This window comes from Acanthopagrus latus, chromosome 5, assembly GCF_904848185.1.
Source record: "Acanthopagrus latus isolate v.2019 chromosome 5, fAcaLat1.1, whole genome shotgun sequence".
NCBI classification, from domain to species: Eukaryota; Metazoa; Chordata; class Actinopteri; order Spariformes; family Sparidae; genus Acanthopagrus; species Acanthopagrus latus.
The window spans coordinates 21,912,313-21,930,935 of NC_051043.1; the positions used below are offsets into that span (position 1 = coordinate 21,912,313).

The 18,623-nt window shown below is 39.4% G+C and overlaps 1 protein-coding gene across 3 annotated transcripts; it reads right to left on the minus strand.

Moving 5' to 3' along the window:
* Positions 1-316: 316 nt before the first annotated feature.
* On the minus strand, positions 317-18,507 carry lifra (LIF receptor subunit alpha a). 3 transcript variants are annotated; one of them, XM_037097328.1, is made up of 18 exons: positions 18,359-18,507; positions 11,154-11,351; positions 10,847-10,983; positions 10,291-10,444; positions 9,640-9,918; positions 9,342-9,468; positions 8,430-8,548; positions 8,160-8,302; positions 7,761-7,914; positions 6,636-6,700; positions 6,203-6,431; positions 5,866-6,051; positions 5,602-5,703; positions 5,322-5,468; positions 4,974-5,111; positions 4,555-4,645; positions 4,367-4,433; positions 317-4,276 (listed from the first exon to the last, which is right to left on the minus strand). In XM_037097328.1, the coding sequence occupies exons 2-18, from the start codon at positions 11,239-11,241 to the stop codon at positions 3,584-3,586; spliced, it is 2,919 nt and encodes a 972-aa protein (XP_036953223.1). In that variant the 5' UTR covers positions 11,242-11,351; positions 18,359-18,507; the 3' UTR covers positions 317-3,583. The 3 variants fall into 3 exon arrangements, with proteins under 3 accessions (XP_036953223.1, XP_036953221.1, XP_036953222.1); XM_037097326.1 differs by having other exon boundaries at positions 4,555-4,648; XM_037097327.1 differs by lacking the exon at positions 18,359-18,507 and adding an exon at positions 17,392-17,522 and having other exon boundaries at positions 4,555-4,648.
* Between the last annotated feature and the right edge of the window lie 116 nt (positions 18,508-18,623).

The window sequence follows — 18,623 nt, forward strand, 5'->3', positions numbered from 1 at the left end:
CTGCTGACCCTGGCTCAGTCTTTTTATTTTGCACTGGCACTATCACACAAGGATGAATTGAAAACACACTGATCCAGGACCTGTACAATTTCACACTTACCAAGGTCAGCAGGGACGGTAGTATTTTTAGCAACACTTAACTGCAGCCACCTCTCACAAATTGTGAAAACCAACGAAAAGGATAACTTGTATTTACTGGCTTCAAAATGAACTCCTTAGTGATTCTGAACACATTTAATAAGGCGCTAGTCAACAGTTAATGACATTTCTGTGCCGATGATACCTGACAAGTGGAAAAATAACACTGACAACTGAACAAGTGACTCGACAATTAACTTTATTGCCTTTAAACAAGTAGCATTTCAGTTTGTGTTATTAGTGTTAACATTTATTTTCTTCGCTCTTAAGTACTTCACTATCTCTCTTCATTCAATCAATAGTAAAATATTCTGCAAAAGATTCATGAAACGTAACGCATTTTCAGAAATGAAAGCCTCTCTGCAGGTGCACAATACATCAGTAGAGTTGCCATGCACAACATTTGTCAGTGTTAGTGTTTTAAAGCCATAGGGTAACGTAAACATGGAGTTTTAGGGATTTACAAGCCACTTTTTCTGTAGTGATAATTTATACAGCATGCAGGGCTAGAGATGATGACGTGTATCTGTATTTTTACATTTAGTATTTGTAAAAATACTTTATACAGCAACGTACACTTGCTGTATAAACCACAAAATCTTAATGCTCTAAAGAGCAAATTTAGAATTAAAAACATTGATGGACAGGGTCAAAAGTAAGGCCTTAAATGTAAAATTGCATGTCAGCAGTTGCCATGTATAAGTCTGCATAGTGAGTACTCCAACCATATGCTTATGATGTCTGGCAAAGTGACAATGCTGTAATAACACAGGAATGCAAAGCAGGCTGAACTATCGAGACAGGATAACAAATTCTTATTCAGTTTACAGGATTTTTCATACATATTTAAAAATGATTCCATTGTGTTTAAGCACACAACAAATATACAGTGTGATGCCTCAACATTTCACAGAACTCTAGATATGGTGCCATCAACACAAACATATGCCTTTTTTCCCCCCAAGAAAGCTGGTTAGTCAACATCTGCCTTTTATAGTATAGTTTATATTATTTCCAATGTAAAACAACATGTATTGTAAGGGGAAAAATAATTAAAACATTTTAATTATGTACAGTTGGTTGTAAAAAAACAAAACAAAACAAAGATTTCAAGGAAAAATTTTAAAAAAGGGTGCCATTTTGTTGATCCAAATCAACATAAAAGCATGTAACACATAGCGTTCATAGGTTAGTCTCCAAAGCCCTGCTTGCTTGAGGAAGCAGGCTTCAAAGGAAAACAATCTGCAGCCATGTTTAAATACTCAAAACTATATCCACATCTAATCACTGCCTTGAAGTTATCACTGGTTAAAAAAAATGCAACTGCCCGGTTCACCCATTACTCTATTCGACCGGTCCAAACTGCGGCTTTTGATATATTCTTTAAACATTTTTTTTTCTCCTGCTAATCAAGTTGAAATTCAGATCAGTGTTACAAGACAAAGAGAAAGAAGGGATACATTAGTAGTAGTCAAAGAGGACTGCCTGCCTGTTATCCGTTCATCAGTGAAGCCATCGTTATAAGTTCATCTAAATCATCATTCATGTCACAGTAGTTTTACTTAAAGCTTGTTGGCTGGAGGCACTGAGAAACAATAGACCACAAACTGCCTCATGGGCAAGCCAAGGCCTTACTGTATACAATAAAATAAACATCCTGAACAACGTTTGCATAATGATGCTTTTGGGAAGCCTAACCAACGGTGCGCCCACTCTGTACACAATAGAGAGGAGCAAATGTAGTCTGCGGACTGTACGTGGGCTGTTAGTGTCCTGTGTTTGACACCATTATGGGGATGCCAAAGGTAATTTCCTCACATTGTTGTAAACAAAAGCTACATAATAGCATTTCTGGAAATTTTTTATAATTTCCATATTCATGCTTTCCGTTTGGTCTCCTTTTCAAACCATAACATTTACAAGGAGGCCTCAGGAAACATTTGAAATGAAAAGATAGTAGTCGTTTTTTGTTTTTTTTTTTTAAAAAAAAGGTACTTTCTTGACATTAGAGCTCCCTAAAAATAAACAAGCTTCCAAGCACAGCATGTCAACATCAAATGCATTATCGGCAATCTCTCTTGGCTTGAAGATAAAGCAACAAAAGAAAAATAATTCTTCACAACCACACAAATATACTAAGGGCTGGCTGCAATACTGCCTAAATTATGTCCCCAAAATGTAAAAATGTCTGCATGTACTAAAACTGATTAAAATTGACATTTTTGGGACATTATGCTCAGTGTTAGTAAAATTTGTAAGTCCAACACATTTATGATCAGTTCAACTGAATTACTGTAAGATATTCCTTTTCGTTTTACATTTAGGAACAAAACAGTATGTGAAATGTTATATCACTGAAAGCAGGCAATTGACTGTGTATTTACCCATCTAAGGTAATTATCATAATTTGCTCAATACCAATCATCCAGTTGAGCATGAAGCTTAACACATTACTTTCACATTACACTGGCCTAACTGTGAAATGTGTTTCATAACAAGAAAAAAATGCAGACAAAACAACAATGAAAACAATCAAAAGTAACACAATAGTGTGTCTGTTCATTAATTACATCAGTTTGTGTTTATATTTTAGCTTATATCAGTGTATATCAATTGGGCTCTTCACCCACACAATTCCAGACCATAATAGAAAGCACCACTCCTGTAACTGAAAAAAAATATGACCGTGCATCTGCAACATCTCACTGTTCAGACACTAAATGTGAAAAGGAGATTACATTTGCAAGAATGGGAGCTACCTTGTTATTGATTTACAGTCATTCTTCCATTCCCATTCAGTAGCTCATCAGCAGAAGACATGGATACTAATGACAGGGAGGTTTTCTCTCTACGTAGCTTTCTTCTGTTGAAACTGTTCTTTTGTAGTGGTCTTCTAAAAATGTCCATTATTTTTAATGTGCAGACATTTGGAACGAAACCTTGGTTTCTGCTTTCTTCTGTAGTGTAGTAAAGTTCACACATCACAAAAAAATAAAGACATTTGAAATGCAAGCTAAAAACTTGATATACTCAGTTGAAACACAGGATATGCCATTGCTAAATGCCCATTGAAGGGAGTCACAGAAAAGGCAGTGAGGGAATGCAACAGCCACCAGGTTGCCAAGGGGGCGCAGTTAAGGTGGCAGATATCAAGAAATGAAGAAATCTTGTTGTCAGGATGGAAACGTTTTGACATATAAATATACAGACTTTGATATTTTTTTCATATTTGTGTGAAAGTGTAAATCAACTTTGACATGAAATAGCATAATTATCCTGCTGTCAAAGTGCAACTGTCAGGATGTAGTGCTACATCAGAGGGGATATTTACCTAAACCGTACGAGCAAGGTCTGTTTGATGCACGACACTGGTAACAGTAATGAATCTCTAAGCTTTAGTTTAGCACCCCCTGGCCTGGCTGCTAGTAGTGTGAGAGAGATGATATCACGGCTTGGTAGATGACAGCAGGTTGGTGAACCAGGTTGCTGCCGATGAGGACAGTTGTCGTTTCTCCTCCGCGTTTTCCTCTCCATCAGGGAGGAGGAACTGAGTGGAAGCAATAGAGGTGGGGGATCCAAGGGAGGGTGCCAAGCCGCTGTTTTCCCCGGCCTCCACGGGGGAGTCAAAATGCCAGGAGCTCTGGGGTTTATAGCCCCCAGCACTGGCAGCCTGGGGCTCTAGAGACTCGGGTGAAGCCAGGCCCATGTCTAAACTTTGGGTTTGAGGTTGCATCTGGGGCCTGTAACCTCCACCTCCATTTCCACAGCTGAAGGACAGATCAGCCTGGGGTCGGAGAACCTCAGAGGAGCACTGAGGATCCATTGGCCAGACCAAAGAAGACCCCGAGGTCTGAATCCCTGTGTATGTCACATCGGTGCGTGCTGAATCCAAAGAAGATGCGGAAGAAGCAGAGGAGTCTGGGAAACGCGGTCTAATGGGCCGCTCATCTACCACCTGGTTGTAGTAGCGTAATGATGTTGGCTCATCTGTGTCAACTGGCTCGTCTCCTATCCTCTGCTCCTCATCATCCTCATCTTCTTCAGGAATGACAACAAGCATTTCTTTACTAGAATCCCACTCAGGCTTTTCTACGATATGGACCATACTGTGGGGAGATGGCTTCACATCCAATGGCCCCTACAAGATAAACAGAGTGATTCAATACCTTACTGAGCGCACAAGGAGTTTTAGTTGTGAGGTTCAGACTGTATTAGGATGATACTGTACCTGTGACCTGGACCAATTACCAGCCAGCTTGGGCTCAGGTATGTCTGGATAGAATGCCTTTTTCACCCTGGTGACAAAGCAAAATGTCATCTATAATGTAAATTATCATAAAGGCCTAAACAAATTAAAATAAAAGGAGCACACAAACAGGAAAGAAGCACACGGTGGCAGGAGCATAAAAGACTCACCATTTTCTTTTCTTGTAGCAAATGAAGGTGACAATGACCAGGAATAAGGCTGTGAAACCTAGGGACGCCAAGATTTCCAGTATCAGCCAGTCTGCTGTCAGGGTAAAACAGTAGAAACATTAGAAACATAGGACTCAAAGCAAGATGATTAAAATTCCTAATTCCTGTTTTTTCAAACAACCAATGTTTAAAGTTGAAGGTTAAATTAAGACTAACCAACTAGACTAAAAGTGAGAAAATACTCAGTCAATGTAATAAAAAATCTTGAGGATATGTTCCTGATTATAGCTGCTTTTAAAAGACTAAGTGGACATCCCTTCTTTTTTTAGTATAAATAACTATGTGAACTGTTTAACTTTAAGCACTTTGTACAAGAGCATCTTCAGATTTAAATAGTATTATATAATACGGTCACATACCATACAGATCCAGGCTCAGGGAGGCAGGGGCGCCTGTGCCCTCTCCTGCTGCTGTGTAGGCCTTGACAATGAATTTATACGAGCCCTCTGAGAGACCTTTTACTGTGTAGCTCCTGGTTCCTACCCCTGAAAGATTGGCTGCTCAGACGACAGGCCAAAAAACAAAAAGGGCATAAGGCCCGGGAAGGGAATGAAAAGACAGAGAAAGAAAGAGAAGCAAAGGAGAGAGCGAAGAGAAGAAAAGTAAGTTAATTTAACATTCTGCAACAGGATGAAAGTTCTAATAGCACTGATTGTGTAGTTTTGTATACTGTTTGCAGGGGTGGCATCATACATGACAACATTTACCTAGAAGTGTGAGCTGGGGGCCGTTACTGACATAAATATTATAGCCCAAGATGAAGCCTCTTCTGTTGACCAGTGGGATCTCTCCCCAGGTGAGCAGAATATCAGAGTCCTGCTGATGAGCTGACAGAGAGACAGGACTGGAGGGGACTGTGGAGGCAAGACAAAGAGAGAACATGAGAAGAAAGAGGCAGCAATTCTAATTCAGATAGTGACTTTTTTTTTAGGTCACTGGCTTCTTCTGAAAGGATAAGCTTTTCACATGCAGCAGTGCTATCCTTACCCAGCTCCTGCATGTATCCTTGCCAGCGCTGCAGCAACTCTGGGGGCTCTGAGGAGCATCTGTACAGGGAAAAGTTGTACCTCACACCCGGCTGGAAGTTGGCTGATGGCAAAGAAAGACATGACTTTAAATTTGACGGCCTTCTATTGGTGGATACTAGTGATTAATAATACGTTTGAGAATGTGGAAAGCTGAAAATTCCTTTTAATTTACTAAACACTGTCCTTTGCCAAGCTTTAAATGAAGGCAGTAAGGCCATCGTACCTGACTCCAGGGAGACATTAGTGTTTCCAGCAGCCACCTTGATCCACTCAACAGGACAGTCCCGCTTGCAGGAGGCTTCATACCATTCCACCATATAACCACAGGTCGCATTGGCAATGCTTGACCAATACAAAGGGAAACCTTTGTCTGAATAAACCGCCGTGGACACAGCAAGCGACTCCTCATCTGGAATAGTGAAAAAAAAATGTGTGTAACAATCTAGAAACCATATCTTTATATTCTCCTTTTACAGCTAACTGATTGCTGCATTAGTCTTTTAACTAGTGTTTTGTGACTCTGGAAACAAGCATAGAGTGAAAAATACACACACACATACCTGTCAAATGCAGGGGTATAAGAACACCCGCAGGTTCAGACACACCATCATTGTTCTTTGCAATGACAGTTGCTGTAATCTTGTTACCGCAGAAGGCAGTGATCTGTGTGATGTTAAAGGGAGCGGCAAAAGTATCTGATGAAAAGATTTCTGTGTGATTTTCTTCAGGGCTCCAGAAAGTAACTTCATAACCCGTGAGCTGTCCGTGGCTCTGTCGTCGAGTCAGTGGCTAGAAGAAATCAAGGGTAAGGGAATGTGTTCACAACAGGTCAAAGCTTTTATGTCAAAACTGAGAAAGACAGTGAAATTAAGAAAAAAGCAAGAGTGACAGGATAAAGCGTAAAACAGAAGAATCCTGGCAGACAATGAGACAAGTGAACATGCTGTAAATCCACCATCTAAAACAATTCAATTCCAAAGAAGAAAAAAATACCTTCCAAACGACCTGCCCAGTGTTGTCTCTGTTCATCCAAACCCACACATCAGGAGTGTCCGGAACTGAGAGAAGACACAAAAATACAAGTTAAAAATAAAACTGGTTCTCTTCACAGGTGCACATGAAAAATCGAGTCAACTGACACATCTCCCTGAGGAGAACTGAGGAAGGTCACAAGTGTGGCTGAAGGCTACGGTCAAAATACTTTGTCAAGGTAACCTCTTTTTTTTTTTTTTTATAACTCCAATTTATACAATTGAAAAAACTGTTGATGAGGGTTCTCAATTGAAACAACTGTGATCTGGTCTTTAACAAACACACTAGCTCTTTTGTAACTAACAAGCTTTTAGAAGTAGGCCTGCCAGCAGTCCCTAAGAGCAGGACATCCTGGATATTGAGCTAAATCGGTTCATTACGGGACCTCCCTTGTCCTTTTTTCTGATCCAATACAATAGCAGGAGCAGATGCCAATTTCATCACCAGTATGATAACATATCATCCAATCAATGGCGCCCTCATGCGCGCAAGTCAACTCTGGTTGTGCAAAAGGACAAAGGGGTGCTTGAATCAATAAAGGAAAAGTAGACTCTGTAGGCATGTCACGTTCATCTTTTCCTCTTTTGCATGTGGAATTTTTTGTTTGTTTTTACTGTAAAGGTCCAAATTTTGATTTCATTGATCAAACATTTTGATTATTTCCAGTTAAAAAGGGATATGAATATACACTGTATATTCATAAAATACCAGACAACTAGTGGCATGCCACAGACAATTCTGTTTTATTTATACTTCAGAACAATTACTAATATTTATATGAGATTAAGTAAGAATGTTTAAACATTAAAAGTTATTATAAACTGATCCAGGCGTCCCTGTAGTGCAACTGACTGATTCCCATTCATGGTAGAGCTAAAATAATTAGTGGATGTTAAGATTAATCAGCACCAATTGTTTACATATCAACTTTGGGTCAAATGATAAATGACATCAAAACAGATGTACAGATTTTATAAACTAAACCAAACATTAGTTAGGAATGAAAATTGTAATCAGTTGCAGCCCTTGCATGCTGAAATCTCTGCTCAAAAAAAGAGAGAGATACGAACAAAAAAAATTTCTTACCAGTAGTTTTGGTTTTAAAGGAAAGTGGTGCACTCCAGTCTCCCCATTTCCAGAAATTCTTCTGGGCAACACAGCGGACTTGAACAATGTAATCCTCATCAGGATACAAGTCCGTCAGAACCACTGACCGCAGACCCACACCAGAGAAGGTACGCTGGACACATATATTAGACTTTATTAATTTTTACAGCACAGGCTGAAACAAGCTTACATTTAATGAAAGATATGTACTAGCTAATAGATACATTGCAATAAAAGTGTGGTAATAATGGATTGGATTTGTATGGTGCTTTTGACACACTGTACATTAAACAGAAATCATTAAGGACTGACCGAAAAACAAATAGGACATTCTGTACAGACTAATAAACACAGACAAATGCAACACACCCAACTCACCGTTGTTTTGTATCCATGGGAGTTAAGCTCTACCTGGCAGACAAGAGCCAGTGAGGAATAGCTGTTGTACTCCCACTGCCACAGCACAGTGGCATTCCAGGCACTGACAGGTACGAACAGGTTAGTTGGTGCTACTGGATGCACTGAGGAGAAAGAGTAAAGCAACATCAAATGGGTATGTTTCATGTCTGTGTTTGGCTCTAATTTGAAAAATTGTGTGAAAACATGAATAAATATGTATCCATCCATTAATAAGGGTGGTATACCTACCTCTGTGACTGAGCTCAGCGGAGTCAGTGAGGCTGTACTGGCCAAGAGGATTCACTGCCACTAGTGTCCAGTTACCCTCCCACCGGTTCACAGTATACCCTCTGTGCTTCTGTTCCGGACTGCCCCCAACAAAACAAAAACGGAAGAAAAAAAAATGAACCAACAGATTTGTTAACAGTGTAAAAATTGAAACAAAAAAAAAAAAAAAAAAATAACATCACATCAGTAACTAAACTATAGATGCAGACAAACACATTTGTAATGTAACTTCTCTTCTGGCCCGCCTTCAGACAATTCCTGTAAAAGATCTGGCACGAAGCCAACCCTCTATCAATGATAAACGGACACGCAGAAGTAGCAAGTGCTTACTTAGACTGAGTGCTTTATATTTCTTGTCATCTTGGTGGATTTGTTTCTGGGCAGAAAACACTTTTTCGAGAAAGGCAGGGCAAACTATCATAAATAATGCAGGGATTTTATGTCAGAAACAAAGTGAAACTGTACCACATCCCGGCAGAGCTATGAATCTGGCTAAGGATTAAGAAAGTGATTAGGTAATAGTATCTCAAGATTGCAAAAGTCTAACTGGTAACTGTTTTGTTCTATCACTGACAATGGCCACTTGCGAGACACGGCGCAACCAGTGTTTTCTTGTCAGTTGATCCGTGTCATGTCAGCTAACACACCTAACACCATGTTGTTTGGTGTGGTCTGCATTTGCGTTTCTCTTTGTTCCTTTATTGTCCCACTACACATATTTGACAAACTGTAGCCTGCATTTTGTTAATGAGTGAATTTGTACAGCTCTGTAGCTTTCAACAAAGCATCGGGTCTCAGGTCATATAACAGCTCAGGTGAGGTTTTGGTATATTTAAAAGTAATTTATTGTGCGTGTGACTCTGAATGCGGTACCTCTTGTTCACAGAGTAGAACGTTCCTCGTCTGCCATACAAGTGTGTGTCTCGTCCTTCATTCCACTGGCAAACAGCTGATGTTAAGTCACGAGTCTCGCACACAAAATCAGTCGGCAGTGGTGGATCTGAGGAACGGGACAAGAAGAAACTAACTTACTTGTTTACTCATATGCATAAATCTATAATGATTTCACAGGTATACATAATGGGATAATCTGCAGACTCTGCCATTCAACCAATTTAGATATGACACGCGTTCACACTTCACTTCTTATCCATCCAGTTAATTGTCTTACATCCAACAAACACCACTGCTCCAGTTAGTTTTGTCTTCAGGTTGTCAAAACAAAGGATGTTGGATCCTGTACGGCCGGATGGTCGTTGATTAACCAATGTTGTGGCGTAGCTCCGCCTACTCAGTCGTGTCATGTTCACGATTCGCATGTTGCCAGTGAGCATTGTGCCAAATAACTTCCCCTCTTCCACAATGCAACAGAATGTGGTGTTGGCCCCAACAGGTATAACTCTGTCCTGGGGGTACATCTGGAATTTCTCATTGCTGGGGAGATCGCTTCCTGAAAAGAACGTGTGAAGGAGAATTAGAAAAAGAACATCCTGAATTTGTTAGTAAAACAGTAACCCAACCACACCTCCATGGCAAACAAAGCATTATTTCCATATTGTTGCTGATATCTAGCACTTTGTTGTGCAGGTTCCCGTTTCTGTTATTTGCATTACAAAACAGTCTTGACACTATGATGTTATCATGATGTTTCTGTACTTTTTCATTTTCATACTACCTGTACAATGTGCTTTGTACTAGCAAAAGCAATTCTGGGCTTCAGTATTCTGAACTGAACTGAATTTGAATTAGAAACAGCCTTTCTTAATGCTTCTCTCGAATATTATAATTAATAGCACATGGATATAATTGTTTTGCCTCTAACCTTGAAGTATCTGAGTGTTGCTCCATTCACTTGTCATCTGTCCATTTCTTGAGCGGATTTGGACTGACAGCGAGGTACATTCCAGAGGTTCCACTGAGGTCCAGTTCCACTGGTGGCGACCGTTCATCGGATTCACCGGCACAGACACAGTCTCCTACATCCAACACACAGAAAACACAGTGAGGGAATGAACAACAACATCATGAAGCTTGTACCTGGTCATGGGTGATGACAGTCATAATTGAAGTTAATTAAGTAAAATAAAATGATGACAGTTGTCTAAACTATTATATCATCTGAGTAACCTTAGACAATCAAATAAACTACTACAGCAGAAAGTGCTGCAACATATCGGCTAACGGTATCTCATTGCAGATATATCTGTATTGGCATAACAAGACACACACAAGTGTCACCCTTTTATAGCTTGTCCACCAGAGAGTTTATATTAGATAGGCTTATAGCGCCCATCACATCAGAATGTAACCAACTTGTAATAAACCATGCAATAAGAAAAGCATGAGAACAAATGAACAAAAGGAATAAAGACTCTTACATAGAAAACAGTTTCATTGAGTTCAGTTCTTAGAATCATGAGGTCAAAGGTTGCCGCTGTTCCTCCCAGCCAGGATATGGATAGTTGCTGTGCAGACATGTCGGATGACAGGCTCACCTGCTGGGGTACAGTAAGTTCTGGGGGAAAAAACCAACCAGGACAAGATTAAGTGATTTTAAAGTATACAGTACAAAGGGCAAACATTTACAGACAGAACTGCATCAACATTCGGCATTACGTCCACTAAACATTGGATATCTGACTGTCTAGGGAGGAATCATTCCTTTACTTTCACTTTGGTTCTTACCAGCGTTGGCATGAGTGTGCATAGCCAAGAGGCCCAGAAGAAGACAGAGGAGCCAGATTGAGCTACAGTTAGGCCTTGATCGAGGCATGATGATTAACTGGCCGAGTCCCTGTCTGCAGATTTTAAGGTGGCTGTCCTCTCCGCTACAGCAACACCATACTGGACATCCTGAGAGCTGAGAGTTAGACAGAGGGTGGCCTGTGAGAAAAAAGACAGCAGAACAGAGAAAATTCTGAATGTGCAATGAGTTCAACAGATCTACTAAAACAAATGTCACAAAAGTGGGTAACACCAGAACTGCGAGGAAATTGAACCAAATTAATGCTGAGAAAGTAAGGATTAGTCAGCTAACCTGAAAAAATATCTTGTTGAAATAAAAATTCCTCACTGTCAACACACAGTTCTGGTTTATATCATTAAGATGGTGCTGTGCTGAGGGCAGCTGTTGTGAAAACTGTGAAGCTGGACCAATGCCGACATAAATTCCATATAATGTCTCTTGAGATGTGGCTGGTTGGATCTCTTTCCTTTTAGTTTCTCCAAAGGAGCCGCAATCTGTTGCACTGTTTTCAATGTTTGAAATAACTCCTTGCCAGTTATACTTGTTTTATGAAAGCATGCCACTGCCAAATTTGACATCAATACCAGAACAGACATCTCTCAGGCAGCTGCTTTCAGACCACATGTGGAAACACTGAAATCAGGCAATGCAGTTTAAATAAAGCCCCAGTTCACCTGCCCTCTTCTCAACTTATCTAGTTTGTGAATATTTAAGTCTTTGAGTTTTTCTACCGATGAATCTCATATTGCTAATAAGATAGTAGAGTCAGATGGCAGTCAGGCAAACAGAGACAGTAAAGCTGGCAACAAAGACGGCTGACAGCTGTGGCCCTGCAAGATGAACTCAACGCACTTGGAATTACCTCTGTGTATATCAGGCACAATGCCTTGCCTTGCCTTTACTGGCTTTACAAGTTTCAGCTCATTTAACAACCGCTTACGCCTTCAGTTCACTTTCAGTATTATGACAAACAGACATACACAGCCATACTTGTGTGAAGCACACAGAAAACTTTCCAGGGAAAACTATCACCAGCTTCAATTCGCAAGTTTGTATTTGCACTACATGCATGACAGACCATCACACACAAACTATTTTTCCAAAACTTGTTTTATACTGACTGGAAGGTCACAGTGTATTCATTTGTACTGTCAACATACACTTAGCCAGAAAGTTGCACTGCTACAGCTTGCTCACTGACTGTCCTCTGAAACCACAATCTTATATTTTTAGATTTTTTGCTCCTACCAAGTTTACTCTACTAAAGTTATGGACTGAACAAGTGACGGGCCAATTTACTGTTTGCTAATGCTTTTACAGCTGTTAGAGCAAAGAGGTACAGATGAAATACAAATGAACAAAAGTTAGAATGGAGCAGGAACAATTAACAATTCATCATCAACTACTTTAACAGAAGCCTAAACTTGATACCTCGATAAAATGACAAACAATCATTTGTTGCATCTCAATTTAAAGACTTAAAGACACCATTTTCTGCCGTTAAACCTAAAAGATTAATCAAGTAATTAATCAGTGGCCCTAATAAAGAATACGGTCACGTACTTGAAATGACATAATTGTTCAAAAATTCATTCAAATAAACCACAGTACTATTTATGCAGCACTAATGAGTGAACAGGAATTCAAGGTGGGTGGAACACGTTCAAAATGTTTCAGTTTTTCAGACTGACATACTAAACAAAAATAGACTGACTGCAAAAACATGCGGGTGGAGAATCCAGGGTGGAGGATTATTACGTTATGTTGTGTGTTGTTCTTTCGACAACCACAAAGGCAAAATCAACAGCCCTGACTAAAGCACAAAAGGAGGTGTTACAATAATATTGTTATGAGTACATTTGTGCATGCAGTCCATCTTAGCGAAACACTGCTGTGCAGTTCATCTGGTTTCCCTTGAGACAGGTTAGGGCAGGCCTCAAACAAGCCGTTTTATTCATAATGTAACCAGTGTAGGGCTGTATCAAATATCATTTTTTCTTTTTTACTTGAAGCTTTAATTGAGGTTTTTGAATTAGGCTACAATGTCTTTTGGCATATTTTATGATTTCAAAAGCTACACAGCATTAGAATGTGTAAAGCACCAGACTGCAGCAAACCTTAGGAAACAAATTAAAACATTTTCTGCATAATCTATCAGTCTTTGCTTATAGATTAATAAAAAAAAAAATAGATAAGAGATGGATTGAAAAAATAAATAAATCCCAACCCTAGTCTCAAATCCAGGCAGTTTTCCAATCTTTATTTCAACAGCATGGTGGATTGATGATTTATGGTTGTTTTACTTTCACAATACTGTGAGAAAAAAACAAAACAAAAAACAAGCTGCTACAGGTGCCAGAGACGTGCAGGGCATGATAGCAGTGCACGTCAGGCTACACAAACAAATGGCACATTGATTCCAACGAAGAGAAACCCTCCATTATGGGAAAGAAAGATGTTGAGAGCTTGTTGATTGCTTATCCAACTGCCTTCTGAGCATTTCCAAATCACCCCTGTGGTTTGATTTTTATCTAAACTCTGGTGAAAGACAAATGTAAATACAGAAATAAAATGCAATGATTAAACCAAGAGGACACTGCAAACAACAAAAATATTTATGGGTTTGATTGGAAAGTACTCCAAGGGGCTTTTGAAAACCTTTAGTGCATAATGACAAGTATTAGAAACAAGAAAAGAAGAACAGATTTTGCTGCTGCAGGAGGGAGAGAATCTCAAATCTCTGAGGTGCTATTACCACTGGCTCCTTAAGTGGTTTCACATCTGGTTTTGAAAGAGCTCCAGACATAAAGGCTACATGGATGAACTTCAAGGTCACATCCAGTTGTTTGTTTTGCGTGTGCAATTATTGATTTTCCTGTGAATTTACGTGGTACTGGAGCCTGCTGCTGCCAAGTAAATATTGCAGGGCACCAACCCAATGCAAAAAAAAAAAAAACAGTACACAAGAACTACTCTTAATTTCATTACTTTAGGTCATCACGGTTCAATGGATGGGAAAACTTTGTGCTTTTATTCACCAAAATGTGTGCTGGGATGTTGGTCTGGATTTTTTGAAAGAAAGCTTCTAGTGTGCTCCTGGCTTAAAAAACATCAACTCCAGACAAAATTCTGAGGCATGGCTAAACATAAATACAGCTGTGTGGAGTCAAGGTTTTAAACACTTATGTGCCTGCACCAAAAAGTGTTCCGAGCCTGTTGCAAGGCCAGCAGGTCCCCACATGAAAAGAGCAGTTATATGTTTTAGTGGCCCCTGAGCGTAAAGAAGATTATTTTTCCAACTTCAGCACCAGGCTGAAACATTCAACAACCTTCAATATATCCTATGACTATCTGAGCTCTGGGGGGAAAAAAAGTGCACTGATGGGAAGCGGGGAAAAAGCAGCCATAGTTTCTGGGAAATCTACCCAAGAAACTGATAGCCACAAATGCACACCAACACACAAATCAATACTTCTCTGCTGCGCTCTGGTCCTTGTCCTTGCAGCAGTAACAAATATGACCATAAAATACAAAACCCACAAGCATATTGTTGTTACTTAATAACCAAGCCTAAACCTCATCTGTATGTCTGCAATAGTCCTATTTTAGGAAAGAACAGACTCACCTAAAAAACAACGTTGGGATTTAGAACAGGCCTCCTCTCTCCACACTGGACTTTGCCACTGTTCTGTTTGACTAATCATCTCTGAAAGGCAGCCTTTTAGAGTCAGCCAGGGAAAATGTCCAGGTATAATCTCTCACACAAAATATACATGCAGTACCGACCATGATGTGATGCAATCATTTCTCAGAACGTTCCCTCAAAAGGCCTCATTTGTCCTGGGTATTGACATAGTTCTGGTGCAACTCAGAAAATATATACTGGTAGTTACTGGAATATGCAGAACTGTGTGTTTACTTAGAGTCGTGTTGGCTGGAGTGCTTTACTTTGCAAAATAACTATTTTGAGATTAATCTATTAACTATTTAAACACAGGCTATACATCAATATTATACTGATATCGTGACATATATCGTCTTAGACTTTGGATGTTGTTGTCATCGTATGGCTTGTGTTGTCTTTTCCTGGCTTTTCAGGCTGAATTACAGTAAAATGATGGAACTGTTTTAAGTCATGAGACCGTTCTAGCTGTTCTAATATTCATATTGACTGATAATCATTTATTCAAAATTTCCTTAAGCTAACATTTTGTGAAAGCAACAATATTTATCCAAACAATATCAATATAGAGGTATTGTTTCATGCATGTAAAAACTGTGTGTGTGTGTGTGTGTGTGTGTGTGTGTGTGTGTGTGTGTGTGTGTGTGTACGCAATTGCATGTTTCTTAAGTATTTATCAGAATACAGTGGAATGTTATCTCCTCTCGAACCAAAACCTGTACAAAATTACTCCACAACTGCTTGCAAAGAAAAACAACAAGCTGAGAAAAGTTTCATGACTATCTGAGCAGACTTCAAATTGTGATGATGCCTTACATATCCAAGCTGTACTTTTTTCCATAAAATAAATAAGCATTTTAGATCTTTAACCTTTTCTAGTCTACATAGCCACCAACCTCAAGGCACCTTGCAATCACAGCCACATAAAAACAACGAACAGAACTCTGACAATATTTTCTGAACTAAAAGTGTGTGGGAAGGCAGCTGAAGCCAAACCCTGACAAAACTTGTGTGTCTTTTCTGGGCCTACACTCGGAAACGCTGTCATTACGCTGTCATACGATGACCACCAGGACCAAAGAAGTAAGCACACAGTGCCTCTAGTATACTTTATAAGTGTGGTGACTTTTTTGAAACATGAGCTAAAGTTGCCTCTAATTATGTGTGACCTTTAAATGGGACAAGAGGAGGACCGGATGCTACTGAGAGGGAGAGTGGAAAAAAAAAACAGGGAGTTAACAGATGAGTGTGCCTGTGTGAAATGTCGGAATGATGACCTCAGTGGAGAGGGGACATTCAGTCCTGTGTGTGTGTAGCTTTTGGACTTCAACCAATCATTTCCTTCCTTCCGTTTCCCTATAATCCTTTATGAATGTAAATCTTGGAAGGAACAGGATGCGAGTTAAAAAAAAAAGAAAACACTTTAAAAATACACAATTTGCTGTTAGATGTTTGCTTCTAAATTACTGGCTAAAAACAATTAAACTGAGAATCAAAGGCATGTGAGTCCACCCCCCCGAAGAGACAAACTAGTCTGACCCTTTTTAACACAAACACAGCCAAGGGACTGCTAGTAAAACACAAACAGCAAAGCTACTGTCCTGCCAGGTACAAGTAGGCGCCAAGTAATCATCCAGTTTGTTATGGTGACTAACGCTCAGTGTTTCTCATATTGGGTCATACTAGGATGACCAAGTTTGGCATTAAAATTATCCACCTGCCTTTACAATTCACCCTCACATCCGACTACAGTAGATGCATTCCTGAGAAAATTGGTACAGAATACAGCACAAACAACTTGTGTTCTCTACTCCTGAAAATAAGTCTTAAAAGGACCGAGGCTAATATTGAACTGTTACATATCTATGCAGCCATTATTCTTCTCCCTCATTCAGGCGCAGACAATATGATAACCACCACACACGCGATGATGTGACATTCGCTGAGGTTTGTACAAAACAGGTTAGGGGATCTCCACTGCAGTACTTCATTATAATGTTTTTTGTTGACATACATGTAACTTTTATTAGGCCACATTGCAGATTTGACAATATTTGAAAGAACTGTGCAGCCCTACTGTGAAGGAATAGTTGCTGATTAGAGCTAGAGTGATAGATCTGTGGCATTTCAAAGGAACAGGCATCAGAGTATACATCTGATATGGCTGACATGAAACCTTTTTTAAGAGACTATAAAGCAGAAAAAGATGCTTGAGCTGATTTATTATTGTTAATTTTCCCAAATGAGTTTGATAACCACAGTTGAAAGATCACTGCATATAACATGCATTTTGACTAATATACACCATCTATATCAGATTTTTTTTTATTCCCCAAAATCGGCATCAGCACCAAAAAAATCAAGTATCAGTTGGATCCACCTTATCTCTTTTTGATGCAGGTTGTATATTTCCTTTTTTTTTTTTTTTTTTAAATAAAAGTTCTGAAATGATCTCATGAAAAGTATTGTAATAATTTCTCTGCACTCCTACCTACCTGTGAAAGTAACCACCTAATGATTAGGGTGCAGTATTGTTAATCCCAGTTTTCTGTGAGAACATACTGTATCATTGCAGAGACGAAAAACACTCGTTTTATGTGCAGGTGTTTACAATATAGTGTCAACCTGAGGGTGGCCCTGTTTGAGATCAAAAGGGAGAACATAGAACCTTTTTTCGTGGAATCCATAGTGTATTCAAAACAACAAAAACGAATAGTTGATTTAATTCACTTCAGTCTACACTAGACTAAATTAGTTAGGTGCAGAAATGCATGTGTCGCATTGTTTTTGGTGACCTAAAGAATTTCACAAACCACGAATTAGAAATTCAGATAAGTAACAGATCAAACAAATGTGACGTTATAAAATCCAAAACTATTTTTGAGTGGTGTAGAAGCAAAAGAAGCATGATGACGAAATACACTTTGTCATACTGTACACTTCGGGGTCCCAACTACACAGAAATAAGAATAAAATGTTGTGTCTGTTCACTCAACACCTAGTAAATGTTCATATGTAAAGGTAATTAGTGTTTCTGACAAAAACAGAGGGTTGGACGGCAGACGCCTCTCTTGGAAAAGAGGTTAATACAGCAGATTTTCCAAACTGCATCATCCCAGGACGGTTTGCATCTTTAGCATTAGCAACTGAGGAGCATGATAGGTACACCACCCCAAGTCTAATAATAAACAACGGGCAGACGGTGATTACACTTTATAATAATAAATATGATGTTCAACAACAATTTGTCGAGTTAGGCAATGTGAAGTTACTGAAATTGGACCAGCAGACTTAAATGTCATTTCCAAATGTACTGAGCAGGCAGCACCCCACCACACACACGCAGTCAGGCCACCGATGTTTCGAAAAACACTGCTAGCTTACATTCGCTAACGTTAACGTAACCTTCAACGAACTAACGTTAAACGTCAATATAAGTTCACAAATCAAAATAAAATGTACCTCTGGTGTAGCAAGAAGTCCTTATCACTGCCGTTTCGGTAATGTATACACTAATCCAGTTTCTTTAATATCCTGTGCTCGTGCTTGGTAGTTACACCATTCCCACTGAATCCAGACTGGGCTGGGATTACTGGAACAGAGCGAACCAGGCATTTGATTGACACTCGCGCTGGCCAATGAGCGCCGACTAAAATGTTTAGCACGGGATAGAGGGCGTCGTCGTGCTGCGTTGAAGTCACACGGGAAAAATTATCCACAAATTAGG